The sequence below is a fragment of the Alternaria alternata genome (genome assembly GCF_001642055.1).
Source record: "Alternaria alternata strain SRC1lrK2f unplaced genomic scaffold CC77scaffold_7, whole genome shotgun sequence".
Lineage (NCBI taxonomy): Eukaryota > Fungi > Ascomycota > Dothideomycetes > Pleosporales > Pleosporaceae > Alternaria > Alternaria alternata.
The window spans coordinates 665,684-680,071 of record NW_017306196.1 but is presented as its reverse complement, the minus strand read 5'-3'; the positions used below and the strand labels follow the sequence as shown (position 1 = coordinate 680,071).

The following is a 14,388-nucleotide window of genomic DNA, read 5'->3' as shown; positions in this document are numbered from 1 at the left end:
GAGGTACCACACCAACAACCTTTTGCAATGTTCACGCGCACCATCGTCGCCGCAGCAGCTTCTGCCTGCCTTGCTGCTGCTCAGAGTTCGGACTCGGAACATACACACGCTGCTTTCGCTTTTGTTCGAACGGGAGAGAGAACACCTATTCTACGCAATGATACCCAGATCCTCACCACTGTCGGCGCAACCCAAATGCATGCGCTAGGGCAGAAGCTCAGATCAAAATATGTCACTGGTGCCGGATCCATCGCGGGTGTGTCAAAGGACGTTCTGGACAACGATCAGATTTGGGTTCAAACGTTGGATACGCCGTACCTCGTATCGTCTGCCCAAGCGTTCATGCAGGGGCTCTACCCACCACGGGAAGCTAGCAATGCAACGGAAGTGCTCGCAGATGGCACTTCTGTCGACTACCCGCTCAATGGATATCAGTATGCTAGCGTTCACGCTGCCAGCCCCAATGACCCGTACTCGAGACTCGTATCTGGAACATTATCTTGCCCTCAAGGACAGGCAGACGGACTGAAGTATTTCACTACTCCAGAGTTCAAGGCGGCGAAGGGAGCCAACGAAGATCTATACAAGAAGCTGAAAGTGGATTGGTTTGAAGGCTTCGCCGAGCAAGATGACTTGTCTTACACCTTCGCACTTGAACTCGCAGATTACCTGTCATACCAATACGCGCACAACTCTAGCATCTACAAAGCCTTGGCAAACGACTCCGACTATGCAGGTGTATATGACAAACTGCGATACAATGCCGACGAAGTAGCCTGGTATCTCTACGGAAACACTTCCGCATCTACTGCAGACTCCGACGACCGAGCTATCGGTGGCAAAACACTCGCAGGCTCAATCCTTCACTCATTCAACCAACTCCTCCCAGAAAAGACAGACAGCGAGAATTTGATTAACAACGCTGGGCAGACCAACAAGCCCAGCCCGCTTACCTTCTTCTTTGGCGAACAGGACGCCATGGTGAGCCTCATGTCACTCATGATGCTCGACTCCCAATCACCCGGCTTCAAATCCATTCCCCCTTACGGCTCAGCCATGATCTTTGAGCTTTTCAGTACAGGCGATAGCGCGGAGATGCCCAGTGATCCCAACGACCTCTGGGTACGCTTCTATTTCCACAATGGAACAGACTCTGACAACGAGCCACTCCGGTCATACTCCATGTTCAACAGCGGGAGGTCGATGACAGACATGCCGTATGGGGAATTCTACACTATACTGAGCACTATCGGCATGCAAGGATTGAGTGACTGGTGCAAAAGCTGCAGCAGTCCAAGTCTTTTCTGTATCGGCGCCGATGGAAGCGGTGTAACGCTTGTAGTTCCCACACCACAAGAACGACCGAAGAAGGATGCCATTTCCCCTGTCGTTGGAGGCGTCATCGGCGCGGTTGTTTCTCTCGTCGTAGCCGGTCTATTCTTCGCACTCGCCATGTTACTCGCTGGCATCCGCTTCCATCGGGTCGAACAACGTCTTGGTCACAGTCCGAAATCAGAGTTCGGTGGCTTCAAAGGATCTGCAAAGTTGGCATCAGATCCTGATGTTAGTCTGTCGAGAAACGCGGTACCGCCAGCTACTGCTACATCAGGTATCGTTAGCTTTGGTGGAGACCATAAGAGGGGGCATGAAAGGGTTGGGAGTTGGGAACTCAGGCAGAAGGAGTTTGGTAAGGATATTGGGGAGGCGAGTCCGAGGAGCAGTTTCGAGGCGATTGATGCTGTTGCCACGAGAGGGGTTGAGTCGCATGACCGTGTGTAAGTTGCGCACCTTCTTGAGCAGGAAAGATGGGCAGATTTGAGTGGTAAATTTTTGTTTTTTCTGTTACGCTCTTTATGACACGACGATGGAATGTATATCCAGAGGAGAAGAGAGGAAGGGACCCGTCGGCCTTCACTTTGTACGATCTTGATACCCGGTTTTCCTCTATGGATGCCATTGAAAGTTATGCTTTACTATAACGACGACACTCGCTTTACGAATCAAGAAATTCAAGCATTTTTGAAGTTCTCATCTCTTTCTCCCATTCACTTACATATCATGATATGTTGTCTCTTGTCTTGCCTATCATACCCAAGTCTCACTCCACATATGTCTATATAGTTCCTCCAACTATCCATATATCCATTGATCAAACCAAGCCAAAGCGAGAACGCATAGTCCAAGGGTTAAGACGCCCACTCCATGAACCCTCTACTAAGTAGTGCTTGCGCTGATTGGACCGAAAGGACCACGGGCAGGACGCAGTTGGCGAGAAGCCGCAGCGTGGTTAATGTGGGAGATGCTAGTTCGAGTCTAGCTGCGTTCAAGACATCTTCTTTTTTGCTTGAGCTTGGGGTGTGTGTGTGAAGAAGATGGGTTGTAGATGTTGCGAGAAGATATGAGCTGTTATACTTCCAATACACACATACTTGCTTTAGATGTATGTTGAGGGCGAACTCCAAATTGTCAGTTCATCACTATTGTCATTCACGTTGAACCGAACCCCTATTCGTCTTCATCTTATCATCTGGTCAACTCCGGCTCCTTTTTATTCTCAACGTGTCCTCTTTACAAGTTCGCAGGCGAGAGTGTTGAGTTATGACGTGCCGATATCAGAGTAGAGACGATGCAAGACGTGGTCTGTAAGCTTGACCGGGACGTTGATCTAATACGGAAAAGGATCAGAGGCAGTGTAACAATTTAGAATCGGAAAAATTTATATAATCTCATTGAAGGCATATACAAATGCAAGCAGACATAGGTATCGGCCGCATGCCATGCCTATTTAACTCCTTACGAACGCCATGTAAAGGCAAAGAGCCACAAAAGTAAGGCTGTGCCAAAGCACATATCGTATTTTCGTCTCATTAACGTAAACATCGACCATATTATCGACAAAGAAACGAAGCCCCGAATACATCTCTTGCTCATCTCAAAAGCTGTCCTGCGATGCCGACAGCAACACCTGCTGTCATGAGGTAATCGGCACAGCGGGCTCTCATGCCTGCGTTTCCTTGACCGTCAAAAGCCGCACAAGCCTCGACAGTAAGCTGCGAACATCCCAGACTGCTCAAGCTCGAGCAGATGCTCTGAGCAGACTGGAGGCCCACACTCGGAATTGCGGTAATGGTGGCACCGGCGCCGTTGGGTGCCGATATAGTGACGCCAGCCGCGCCGTTGGCTAGAGCAGTCGTACAGCTTGCAGCATCACTTTGGCAGCTTGTATAAGCGGACGAGCAGGCAGCTGCGTTGGAGTAAGTCGTCGGTATGTACGGAAAAGGGTAGAATTGGTTCTGTACCGTGCTTCCGTGGTTTGCGCCATTTGTTTCCTGCACGAAGGGGCTGTCGCCTGTTGTGGATGCGATTACGAAGGAGACGGTGGATGTGGCCGAGGGATTTGCGCCCGTGGCAATGGCACCAATTGCTCCTGTGCATGCTGCGCCCTGGGGGCAGCATGCTACATGTCCGGCCTGGTCGGCTGAGCACACGGCTGTTCGTGGGCAGCAGAGTCCCGGGGCGCCGAGACCAGCACAGTTGAAGTATTGGGTTGCGCATGCATTGTTGTTTTGTCGCTTGAGGACTTCGGCGCCGCTGCCTGCGGGAGATGTCTCCATGGCCTCGTATACGGGGTTCTCTAATGGCGCAACGGCTGGTTCGAAGTCGGCGAAGACATCTGGTGCGGCGAGCGCTGCAAGCGGCGCAAGCAGGAGCGGAGCGAGGAATGTGCGCATTTTCCGAATAGGGACGTCTTGGTCGGTCGTGAACGAGAGTACGCGGCTTGCGCCTGAGAGTTGTGAGGTTGTTCGGGGCCGGGTTGATTGTTGGGACGGCTATCGATATAGGGGACCTCGGGAGGCTGGTGGCTATGGGTGTGTGAGTATGGGACCGATGTGCGCCAATTGCCAACTCACGCTTAATAGACACAAGACGCAATCGATGGTTCGGTGCTATGGGCTGTCAAGTGTCGAGGTGTCGTGGGCATGAAAGTCGGTGCGGCTGTGCTATGCTGCCAAGCCAGCTGCGTTGTAACGGCAACGCGGTCTAACCGTCCAATCGGACTGTAATACGTCATGCATGTTGCACGTTCTCACTGAGGCCCGCGATGCGGGTATGCGGGCCCTGATGATCTTCTGCCTTTTGACTTTGGCCCTGCTTTGGACCTCACACCGCTTACCAAAGTTTCGACGTGTGTTTAATATCACCATCCCACCCATAACTCGGATGCTAAGCTGGCTAGATGCAATCACGTGAAACATTCACACACACCTTCAGCGCCATGATGAAAGTACAAGAACGAAACATTACAACGACTGTTTGACAAGTTTAGCATCGCCTGAGCTATCGCTTTTTTGTGGTGAGAGGTGTCGTGGCTATATTCTAGTAGTCCAAAATGAGTCGAAATGAGCAGCATCGCACTAGTGGAGGCATCTATGAATGGGCTGCACAAATAGAGAATTGTCACTTCTGCGTTGAGATCGTTTACTGTCATGTTTTCGCTGCATCAGCAATTAACTCTTAGTTCAAACCATTCTCACATCACCCCATATCACCCCATCAGACGCCGAGGTCCAACCGCCATACAAACATGCCTGCTACGTGTGACCATTGCTCTGAACGCCAGGCAATCGCAAAGGGCATCAGTCATCATACCAGCTTCTGCATCGAATGATCTTGCAGCTGCTTCGTCTATTCGAGGACTTGTCTCCAAGTATGCACAATCGCAACTACGCCTGAAGAAGCCTACTACTGTCTTTGTCGGGGGTACTGGACAAGAAGTATTGACAGAGGCAGACTGGAAGACCAATGTCAAGAGCGATGTCATATTGCTCATCTCAGCGGGAGAAGAACATATTGGTGCTAACAAAGAACCAAACGGGCATGGTAAGTAACATAAAGTTTGAGCAAGTTTGCGCTTAATACTCGCACTTCCCACCTCGGTGTAACCATCAGTCACCGACCCCCTACCTAGATATAACAGCAGGCGTAAACCCATAATGTCCAGTTGAAGCTCTAGCTCTAGCCTCCAAAGCACCCGCCGATTCGCTCTCTGTGTCTCGGCTTACTACTACTGCCCATACACTTCCAGGTATCGTCCACGCTGTCGGCCAACCTGATCTCCACCTGGCACCAAGTTTCCCATTAGCACCGTCTTTGCTTCGAAGAGATGGATCCGTCATCCTCTGATCGGTGGCAAGATTGGGTGCAGTATGGCTTGGTACAAGACTACGTTGTCTCGACGTAAGGCTGATGGAGACAAGGGCAAGAAAGTCGCCGAGAAGCTTCGAGGGCTAGAGGGAGTATGGCGGATCCAAGCGTACCGAGAAGCATGGCTACTGGACGAGTGAGAACACAGCCATTCTGCTGGTGAGCAATGGGATGCTGCATTGGGTACCATAGGAGCCGGGAACCACTTTGCCGAAGTCCAGGTTGTTGAAGCTTCATCACTTGCCAACATAGACAATAGTCTGCAACAAGACAACGTCGTTCTCCTAGTACACTCGGGCTCTCAAGGACTGGGAGGCAACATCCTTAAGAAGTGTATGACAGAGACGCGCACTAGCTTCGAAGAGGGTAGTGCAGATACAATCGGATACATGGAAGAGCATAACCAGGCCTGTGAGTGTGCAAAAGCAAGTAGAGATCTAATCGCCTTGCAATTTCTTGCATGCCTTGAACCTGGCAATGAAGATTGGACTTTGGGCAGCTCGGGTGCTAGCGCATTGGACGAGAAGGCATCGAGATGATCGCAGTTGCCAAAACTGCACTGAGGAAATGCAGGATGATCGACATCTGGCACAACAACGTTGAGCGTATCGCATGGCCTCCATCAGAACTTTGGTCAGCTGGAAAATACGCCTCTAGTATCTACAATATTGTTCCTTGTGATTGTGTGTACATCCACAGGAAAGGTGCAGCACCAACGTACGATCCGAAGATTCAGTTACCGCTCAGCCTTCTTCCACTGCCCGGATCCAGAGGCACACCGACGCTCATTCTGCAGCCAACGTTCTCAACCTCCAACGCATGGGGTCTGAAGAACGGACTTTCGCTTGCCCACGGTGCAGGACGCGCCATGTCTAGGGCAAAGGCACTGTCGGCATTGGCACAGAAGTACAAAGGCCAAAACATCCTGGAGCCATGGTTGACAGACTTGCAAGGCACGTGGGTCATCTGTGACGAAAAAGACCTTGTTTTTGAAGAAGCTCCAGACGCATACAAAGACGTTCAGGCTGTTAGTCAAGATCTAGTCGATGCCGATGCAGCGCAAGTTGTCGGCTGGTGTCGATCTAGGATCAGCTACAAGGTCAGAAATGAGACATGTTGAGGCAATGTTTTATCGGTAGAGGTGGATCTGCCGACACAGCAATAAACTGTGCAAACGTCTCACGGATCGACTTCCACAGGACAGATGCTGACCCGTAGGGAAGCGGCGCGGCAGAAGAGACGGCTCCTGAAAGTCTTGTGCAATGTGCGCGCGGGGTCAAGATGGAGCTGTAATCTCCATGCTTCCATATAACTCTGCCTCAGTTAGATGCGCAACCCTGTCTTTTCTCGATTCACCCGCTTCTGTCAATTTCCTCTGATTCCCGCTCCCCATCCGTCATTTCTTCTCACACCCGTCTTTGCCGTGTCATACAGTCTTGTCAATCGGGGCTCGTGGAAACCGTGCCTCAGAATGCCTCAGTAAAACACAGAATAAATCTTCTGCTACACCCGCCTCAGGAACGCATGTTTGGTCTATTTGCGTCAAGTAAGCGCGACGGCGAGAGTTTTGTGTGGAATGTTTGTTTCCTTAGGGCGCGGCTACCGGAAAAGGTGCAACATGCAAGCGCCATGTCATTGTATGGGGTAAATTTGGATCTGTACCAAGGCTATTAGACCCGACTAGCGCTGCAGTAGTCAAAGCTTGGTACGTTGGCGGCAAAAGCAACATCTGCGACATTCGAGACCCTTGCCTCAGAACATGTGCATCAACAAGCGACTATACGACAGAAACACTTGAACTGCCTGCAGCTTCGGTTGGCCTGGAAGTATGACTCTGAAATTCCGACCTCGTCGACGCACTGCACCTCGGCGTTGGCGCATACCGAAAACTGAGTTGGCTGGGGCCAAGTCTTACAAACTCCACACCAGGGCTCAGCCCTGGCCTCAGGAACAAGGCCCGCCCCCACAATGATTGGCCGGCAAAGCGCCCATGCGTCTTGGTGTTTCGAAACGGCGAAGCGGGCGTGCGTCCTCTAGTGCATTTACGGCAAACAACACATGGTTTCAAGCAATAACGCACACTGCCTCTGTTCCCAGCGGCCAATCAGCCGGGCATGAATCGGCTGAAGAGGGTTTGTAGTGGGTTACAATGGAAGTGACGGCGCGCAGGGTGGATCTTCTTCTGGTAGTCGTCTTCGGGAAGGCGCGTTGATGAATTTGTGACGGCTTTCGATGTGTGACGCCCCAACCACCGGTGCCTGACTGCGCCTCTACCCAGCAGGCAGGAAAATTATATAGTGTTTGCCAGCCGCCGCATGTCCTGAGGAATCATCCCTTTGCAAGCTATCCCTTCACTGGTTTTTCCTACCGTTCATCGTTTGCATACAACAGTTCTCTCTCCACTTTGCTTGTCAGCATTCGCTATAATATTCGGTATGTAGTCCCTCGACCCGTTTGCGCTTTCTTTCCCATCACTGCCCGTGCAACCGTGTTTGCATCTGGAAGTTTCCGTTCGTTTGCCTTTGTCACAAGGTTCACATCGCGCTTTCCCCTCTTCCACCTCAATTGCGCCGCTCCTCATATAAACACACTTGGCACGCCCACTTCATCTCTGCAAAACACTCACTTCTCTACTTTACTTGTCCACCCCGCTCTCACACCGTCACTCGCTAAACAATCCTCACAGTCGAATCTCAACCCCATTCTTTACACAAGGACAACCTCCATAATCAAAATGCTTGTCTCAGTCATCTCCGTCTTGGCCGCGGCCTCCGCTGTCGCCGCTCAGTCCTCGACTGTCATTCCCGCTCCCGTAGTGACCGGTAACCCTATCGGCGCCAAGTACGTTGGTACTCTTCCTCCCAAGGAGGGCAGCACCCTCACTGGTTCTATCGAGGCCACTACTGGCGCCGATGGCAAGGGCGTCAAGTTCTCCGTTTCGTTCGCTGGCCTCCCCGAGACTGGCGGTCCCTTCATGTACCACCTTCACGCCAAGCCGGTTCCCGCTGATGGAAACTGCACTGGCACTGGCGCTCACTTGGACCCGTACATGCGCGGCGAGGTTCCCGGTTGCGATGCCAGCAAGCCCGAGACATGCCAAACTGGTGACTTGAGCGGAAAGTACGGAAATGCTACTGAGCAGACTTTCTCGGCCGAGTACACTGACTTGTACTCTGCTACTCTGCCTTCAGACCCTGCCTTCGTACGTCTTGATCATACAATGTAACAGAAGAGCAACATGCTAATATATCCCAGTTTGGCGCCTTGTCCTTCGTCGTTCATCTCAGCAACAAGACTCGTATCGGCTGTGCCAACTTCACCATGATCGACGCTGGTACTAATGGCTACGGCGCTCCCCCGGCGTCTTCCTATGCGCCCGAATCTTCAGGCTACGGCGCCGCTCCTTCATCCACAGGCTACGGCGCCGCTCCTTCATCCGCAGGCTACGCCGCTTCTTCATCCACAGGCTACGCCGCTCCCCCACTGTCTACTGGCTACCCTATGATGCCCCCCACCAACACCTCTTCTGGCTTCGCTCAGTCCTCAGGCATGCCCCTCTACAACGCCACCACTATCGCTGCCTCACCAACTGCTGGTCTGCCCATCACTCCCAGCGCAGCATCCTCATCAGCCCCAGCTGAGTTCACCGCCGGCGCCGCTAAGATTGCCGGTGGCGCTGGTGCTCTGCTCGCCGCAGCTGCCGCCGCACTTGTCTTGTAGATGAGCAATGTTGATGCTTAGACGGGAAAGAAAGCTGGACAGCAGGTGCATTATGGCGTTTTCTTTTGTTTTTTTTCATGATTGTCATTTGATACCAGGTGGGTCGCAAGACCGACTCATCGCTTTCTTCGTCAGAGACACGGGAGGGTTAATATTTGGGAACCTTTCGCATGTGTATAGGGTCATATTCACGGGGTCGCTTCTTCGATAATGTAGTTTGATAATGGTATAGATGTGGAAATGTCACAGTTTTGCAAGATTCTTTCTGCTTGCCTTGTTACCTTTGACAAGTCTTCAGGTATAGTGCATCTAGGTACACACACTCCAGCTGTTTGACTTGCTACACAAAGCGACGAGCGGATACTGGCCCGTACAACATCACCTGTCATGATCAGAGTGATAGTTGATGAGGTTGGTGGACTTTTCAGTCGCAGCCGAATGCCATTATACTCATATTGATGAGGGTATCTTTCCCAGCTCAAGTGCCTTAGCTACCTATAGCTGTATACGTAATAAAATGAAGAAATATATCGTTTTCTGGGCAACGATCCTTTGCTCCACATCCTACTCCTGCCCGAAGCGGTGGCGGAATGTATGCGCGACTGGAAGTAACAAATAGTTAGGCTTTGGCTTTGGCCGCCGTCGCTGGAGCCTCATCGTCACTGTCTGGTGTATCGGAACGGCCAGACTTCTTGAACTTGGGCTTGTCTTCTGCGAGCGAAAGTTGGAGACCACGGTGGTTATATCTCCTGCCCTGGAAGCCGGCAACGAAATTCTCAGCAGGCTCGAACTCGCGGAAGCGGACTGTGACGACGCCCTCGGGCTCCCTGTCGTATAGAGTGCAGTTGGTGACCTCACCGTACTGCTCCGCTGCCTCGCGCATGTCCTCCTTGATCTCCAGATATGCGCCCGCGTCCTCTTCGAGCTGCTCCAAATCAAAGATGTTCCTGATGATGACGACTTTAGCCCATTTGTTCTTTTTGGGCGCCAAGGTCTCGGCGACGTAATCTTCGTTGTCGGACCACTCGTTGAGCTTCCTGTGGATTTGTCAGTGACGATACAGAAGTCTGCAGACTTGCGAACTTACTGGTTTAGCTCAGCGCGATTGCGCTCAGACGCTTTCCTATCCTTGCGCGTAAGCTTGGATGCGATCTTCTCGCCGTCTCTCTCTTTCTTGTGCTCAATCTTAGCTGCCTCGACGTGGATGTTGCCGTTGGAGTTATCGCCTGGGCGGAGAGGGAAGTCGTCCATCAGCCTGATCGCATTGGCAATAGCCTCTTTCTTGAAGTATACAACCATGGCAGTACCATTGAAGACGCCGTCGGTTTCGTACATGTAGATGCGCGGCTCGCCGTTGGCGCCCTTGTCAATGATGCCGTACCTCGAGCACTCGTCCTCGAGCTCCTTCTTCGTGGTATCAAGAGGCAGGTTGGAGATCCAAATAGCCTTGTTCTCCATAACCTTGGGCTTCTTGTTGGCCTCGGGCTCCTTCACGTTCTTGCGCTTCTTGGTGTTTTCGGTCGCGGAGGGATCTGTAGCAGATGGAGTGTCCGAAGCAGACGGACGGCCCCCTGCCTGGTCCATGAAGTCGTCGAGCTCGCCCATTGTATACTAGAGGATCGCTACCGGAAGCTTTGCAAGCGCCAGGGTGGAGTTTTTCGGCCTCGTCAAGACGTACAGAGACGGGTGTAGACGTCGGCGTATCGTGTGATGTATGCTTGTTGACGTGAAGCTTGAGATGTCGGCGGCAGAAAAGTTGGGCGGTGAGGTGTGCTGCGGGACAAATGCAGAAGGCGCTACGGCGGCGATGATGTTCCGGTGCCGGTGCCAGCGACAACAAGGGCGGTTGCCTGGAGAGCGTTCAGGGCTCTGCGAGTGATGACAGGCGCTGTTGCTGTTGAAGACGCCATGTTTCGTTAGTCTTTCTGAAGGGCAAGCCCTCTAATGCCGCCATGCTCTTTCGGAGGGCGCGGATGAACCTACACAGCGCTGGGCGAGATGTATAGGGCCTCTGTGTCGAGAGAAGTGTCGTTACGGCCGTTGTGGCAGATTGAGCGTCGTGATGGAGGAGACGGATGACGATGGCGGAGGATCGATAGAGGCGCGGAGTGGTGCATGCAGGACGCCGGCAAATTCCCGCCTAGCGCGTTCAGGGTAGCTGCTCAAGCTTCGATGTTCAGGTCCGTCAGCCCCGCATGTGACGACTCAGGGATCAAGCAAAACGCCCATCCGAAGCATGCAGTGTAGGACACACGAGACACTCCCTACACAAGAGGAAACTTTCTCGGTCAGATCACTGCGCCCCACAGATGAGTATATATAGGCGGAGAATGTAGCCCTGCGACTCCAGTAATCCTCTCCATCCTTACTCTTGCTACTGCGGCGCATAGCGAAACTGATACCATGTCTCTAGTCGACATCTTAACCAGACCCAATATGCGGGATCCTATTCCTCCACCTTCACTGCTCGTGCAGGCTAGCAAGTCATTCGCCGACAAGCTGAGCCTGACAACACTTCCGTACCATGTCCACGAGATCCTCCTCGGCTTCTTGGGTTACCATTTCATCCTCCATGTCCTTTCCCCGACCATTTCGCAGCTTGTCTGTCCCAAGGTATACAATGGCTTCAACAAGCGCACGCGACTCAACTGGGACATCCACTGGGTCTCCATGATCCAGGCTGTCTTCGTATGCGCCGCTGCGCTGTGGGTCATTTTCAAGGATGAACAGAGACACGAGATGGACTGGAGGGGTAGACTCTGGGGTTATACGCCAGCTAGCGGCATGGTTCAGGGATTCGCTGCTGGATACTTCCTGTGGGACCTTCAGATCTCTGCCCAGTACATCCACATTGCTGGAGTAAGCTCGTTGATCCACGCCATCGGCGCTTTGGCAGTCACCTGTATTGGTTTCGTAAGTTGTGCGCTTACAAATGTGTCACACATGCTGACTACCTTCCAGAAACCCTTCGGAAACTACTACGGTCTCTCCTTCGTCCTCTACGAACTCTCTACTCCTTTCCTCAACATCCACTGGTTTTGCGACAAGCTCAACATGACAGGCTCAAAGCTCCAGCTCTACAACGGCATCGCTCTGCTTGTCATGTTCTTCTGCTGTCGCATCGTGTGGGGATCGTATCAATCTATCATGATCTACTCGGACATCTACAAGGCGCTCACAATGCCTAAATCAGAGCTTATGAGCTCTCTGCTCGAGGCCCAGAAGAGCGACGGAGCCGCAAACAGCAGTATGGGTCTCGAGGGGCCTGGAGGTCTGGCCGTAGGCGAGCTACCCATGTGGCTGGTTTGCGTTTACTTGGTTGGTAACACAGCTTTGAGTATGCTCAACTTTTACTGGTTTTCGCAGATGATAAAGGCTGTTCAAAAGAGATTCGTGCCTGCGGACGAAAAGAAGGTAAAGAAGAGCCAGTAAGCTCTTGTGTTGCCAAGGAATGAGATACGAGTTCAGGATATGCGAATGTTTTTGGTGGGCACTACCTAATGTTGCTGATTGACGGAACGGACGGCTACAAAGTGATGATACCCAGCGTCCTTGATAATTGTTGTGTTTATTAAAGTCGATAATACTGAATATCAACCATGTACTGTAACGTAGCGCCCAGTGACCTTTGTGACCTGAATGAATCGAATAGGGCCCAAATCCGCAGAAAACAACAGCTTGACCCGTCCCTCTCATAACTTCGCACTCGTACCACTCATCTTCTCTACCTCCTCTCTTAGAACCCTCCGCATTTCGCCTGCCATCTTGGCGCCCTCTTCGTCATCCAAATCATCTCTTTGACCCCGCCCAAACATTGTCCAGCTCTTGTTTTTGATCTCTGGCATTGTCTCTGGACGCGGTATGATGTGGAAATGCACATGTGGTACCACTTGTGCGGCACGCGCTCCTACGACCGTGTTAGACGATGAAGAGACGGCCAATGTGTAACGTAGTCCCAGTACGTGTATCTCCGGAAGGAATGTAAAAGCGAGACAGAGGTGGAAAGCGACTTACCGTTATTCTGCACAATGTTGTAATCTGTTACACCTGTAACCTTGGCCACTGTCCTTGCTAACACTGGTAGCCAGAAGCCTAGTCACTCAATGAGTATACTGATCTTGTCACATAGTAATGCCCATTAGGCAACTTACCAATCTCTCTACTCTCCACGGGTTCCATGTCTGCAACTTTGACTTTGTGCTGTCGAGTAGTGACTAGTAGATGTCCTGGTACATGTCAGCTATTGTCCGCCAACTCATAAAATCCTCAAATCTCTGTTTCCATCACATATAGTTTCCATGCGAAGAGTATAACGACATGAACATGAAACTTACCGCCAGTCATGGGTAAGATGTCAAGAAAAGCAACAACATCCTTGCTCCTCAGGACAACAAAACTACTCGGATTGGTCTTCTCCGGGTCGCTTTCGTCGTCTTTAGGTACACAGTCTAGGTAGGACTCGTGGCTTTTACTTCTACTTGTCCATAGTGTAGGACTATTTGACGAAGAGGGAGCTGAAAATGGAAAAGCGGCTGCAATGTTGCAAAACGGACAAGTTTCGGGTGGATAGTGGAGGTCCGTTTCTTGCATGATTGGTCGTTGACGGCGATGTTGCTGTTATTCGATGATGATTGCTGTGATGTATGTAAACACGCAGGTGTGACACAGATGCCCGGGTGCGTGTGCGTCCGATGAGTACTGAGTCGCGAACCACGATACTCCTGCTCAATCTAATTCGGCTTGGAGAATGAGATGAAAACTGCGATCAAGGTTTCCCCGTATTGATGATTGATCGACAGCCGGAGCTGTGGTCGCTGTGCATTCAGCACTTGATTCGAGCTCCGAATCCAAGTTAGCGTCGATACTGACGTGAGGAGCCGAGGTACGTTGATCGCAAGGAACGCGACATGCGGCTAAGCACGTCGCACATCGGCATCGCGATCGTGAAGCGAGAGCGTGGCGTGTTGGCGACAGGACGCGCACGCGAAAACCAGGAAAGGTGGCGTTTTTTTGAAAGACACGGTGGTGACGTATCGTGTGGTTTTCGGGATCCAGACGCGCACGCGATGCGTCTCGTGTCTGGTGTGGGCCTGACGCGAGATGGCTGGGAGGATGGCTAGCTATGCCATCATCGTGTATAGTCACGTCAGGCCAAAGGGATTCGCTCATTGATGTTTGGTTGAAGTTCTGGATGACATTTATGGAATTTCTGCTTCATTTGACGCGAAACAGTGCGCTTTCAGACTACTCATACACTGAGAGCTATCTCACATCTGCTACCCCAATGACCATATTCCCACGCGACACCACATGCAGATCCACAAAGGAATAGCCTCTCCCATATCACACCATTCATGGTATATCGATCGCTAATGCTATGAGCGAGTATCCAGAGCCGCTACAAGGAGAAATGAAGTTAAGAGTGATGTGAAAAAGCAAGCACCCTTGATTTGCGCCTCCGTG

General features: G+C 51.7%; 9 protein-coding genes and 1 pseudogene across 10 annotated transcripts; 6 read left to right on the top strand and 4 right to left on the bottom strand.

Moving 5' to 3' along the window:
* Positions 1-27: 27 nt before the first annotated feature.
* On the top strand, positions 28-1,779 carry CC77DRAFT_1007593 (phosphoglycerate mutase-like protein; the record flags this gene model as incomplete). The annotated part of the gene is made up of 1 exon (XM_018523491.1): positions 28-1,779. One exon carries the CDS (start codon positions 28-30, stop codon positions 1,777-1,779), a length of 1,752 nt encoding a protein of 583 aa, XP_018387540.1.
* Positions 1,780-2,168: 389 nt separating this feature from the next.
* Positions 2,169-2,326, top strand: CC77DRAFT_t33 (annotated as a pseudogene). The gene has a single exon. The product of its transcript is annotated as a tRNA-OTHER (tRNA).
* A 211-nt stretch (positions 2,327-2,537) lies between these two features.
* On the bottom strand, positions 2,538-3,731 carry CC77DRAFT_1093577 (hypothetical protein; the record flags this gene model as incomplete). The annotated part of the gene is made up of 1 exon (XM_018529686.1): positions 2,538-3,731. One exon carries the CDS (start codon positions 3,729-3,731, stop codon positions 2,928-2,930), a length of 804 nt encoding a protein of 267 aa, XP_018387539.1. The 3' UTR covers positions 2,538-2,927.
* A 412-nt stretch (positions 3,732-4,143) lies between these two features.
* CC77DRAFT_1019119 (hypothetical protein) lies at positions 4,144-5,206 on the top strand (the record flags this gene model as incomplete). Its single annotated transcript, XM_018524759.1, has 1 exon — positions 4,144-5,206. A coding segment is annotated over exon 1 (398 nt), but the record flags the coding sequence as incomplete, so codon positions are not given.
* Positions 4,926-5,548, bottom strand: CC77DRAFT_784096 (hypothetical protein). Its single transcript, XM_018533165.1, has 2 exons — positions 5,256-5,548; positions 4,926-5,079 (listed from the first exon to the last, which is right to left on the bottom strand). The coding sequence occupies exons 1-2, from the start codon at positions 5,453-5,455 to the stop codon at positions 4,962-4,964; spliced, it is 318 nt and encodes a 105-aa protein (XP_018387537.1). The 5' UTR covers positions 5,456-5,548; the 3' UTR covers positions 4,926-4,961.
* A 192-nt stretch (positions 5,549-5,740) lies between these two features.
* On the top strand, positions 5,741-6,325 carry CC77DRAFT_1060022 (hypothetical protein; the record flags this gene model as incomplete). The annotated part of the gene is made up of 1 exon (XM_018528299.1): positions 5,741-6,325. One exon carries the CDS (start codon positions 5,741-5,743, stop codon positions 6,323-6,325), a length of 585 nt encoding a protein of 194 aa, XP_018387536.1.
* Positions 6,326-7,972: 1,647 nt separating this feature from the next.
* Positions 7,973-8,919, top strand: CC77DRAFT_911584 (cytosolic Cu/Zn superoxide dismutase; the record flags this gene model as incomplete). The annotated part of the gene is made up of 3 exons (XM_018533645.1): positions 7,973-8,407; positions 8,461-8,539; positions 8,672-8,919. Coding segments are annotated over 3 exons (762 nt in total), but the record flags the coding sequence as incomplete, so codon positions are not given.
* A 204-nt stretch (positions 8,920-9,123) lies between these two features.
* On the bottom strand, positions 9,124-11,013 carry CC77DRAFT_1019117 (hypothetical protein). The gene is made up of 2 exons (XM_018524758.1): positions 10,013-11,013; positions 9,124-9,962 (listed from the first exon to the last, which is right to left on the bottom strand). The coding sequence occupies exons 1-2, from the start codon at positions 10,528-10,530 to the stop codon at positions 9,545-9,547; spliced, it is 936 nt and encodes a 311-aa protein (XP_018387534.1). The 5' UTR covers positions 10,531-11,013; the 3' UTR covers positions 9,124-9,544.
* Positions 11,014-11,201: 188 nt separating this feature from the next.
* CC77DRAFT_1019116 (DUF887-domain-containing protein) lies at positions 11,202-12,832 on the top strand. The gene is made up of 3 exons (XM_018524757.1): positions 11,202-11,268; positions 11,329-11,838; positions 11,887-12,832. The coding sequence occupies exons 2-3, from the start codon at positions 11,362-11,364 to the stop codon at positions 12,355-12,357; spliced, it is 948 nt and encodes a 315-aa protein (XP_018387533.1). The 5' UTR covers positions 11,202-11,268; positions 11,329-11,361; the 3' UTR covers positions 12,358-12,832.
* Positions 12,463-13,998, bottom strand: CC77DRAFT_1019115 (HIT-like protein). The gene is made up of 4 exons (XM_018524756.1): positions 13,260-13,998; positions 13,077-13,151; positions 12,940-13,017; positions 12,463-12,832 (listed from the first exon to the last, which is right to left on the bottom strand). The coding sequence occupies exons 1-4, from the start codon at positions 13,513-13,515 to the stop codon at positions 12,618-12,620; spliced, it is 624 nt and encodes a 207-aa protein (XP_018387532.1). The 5' UTR covers positions 13,516-13,998; the 3' UTR covers positions 12,463-12,617.
* Between the last annotated feature and the right edge of the window lie 390 nt (positions 13,999-14,388).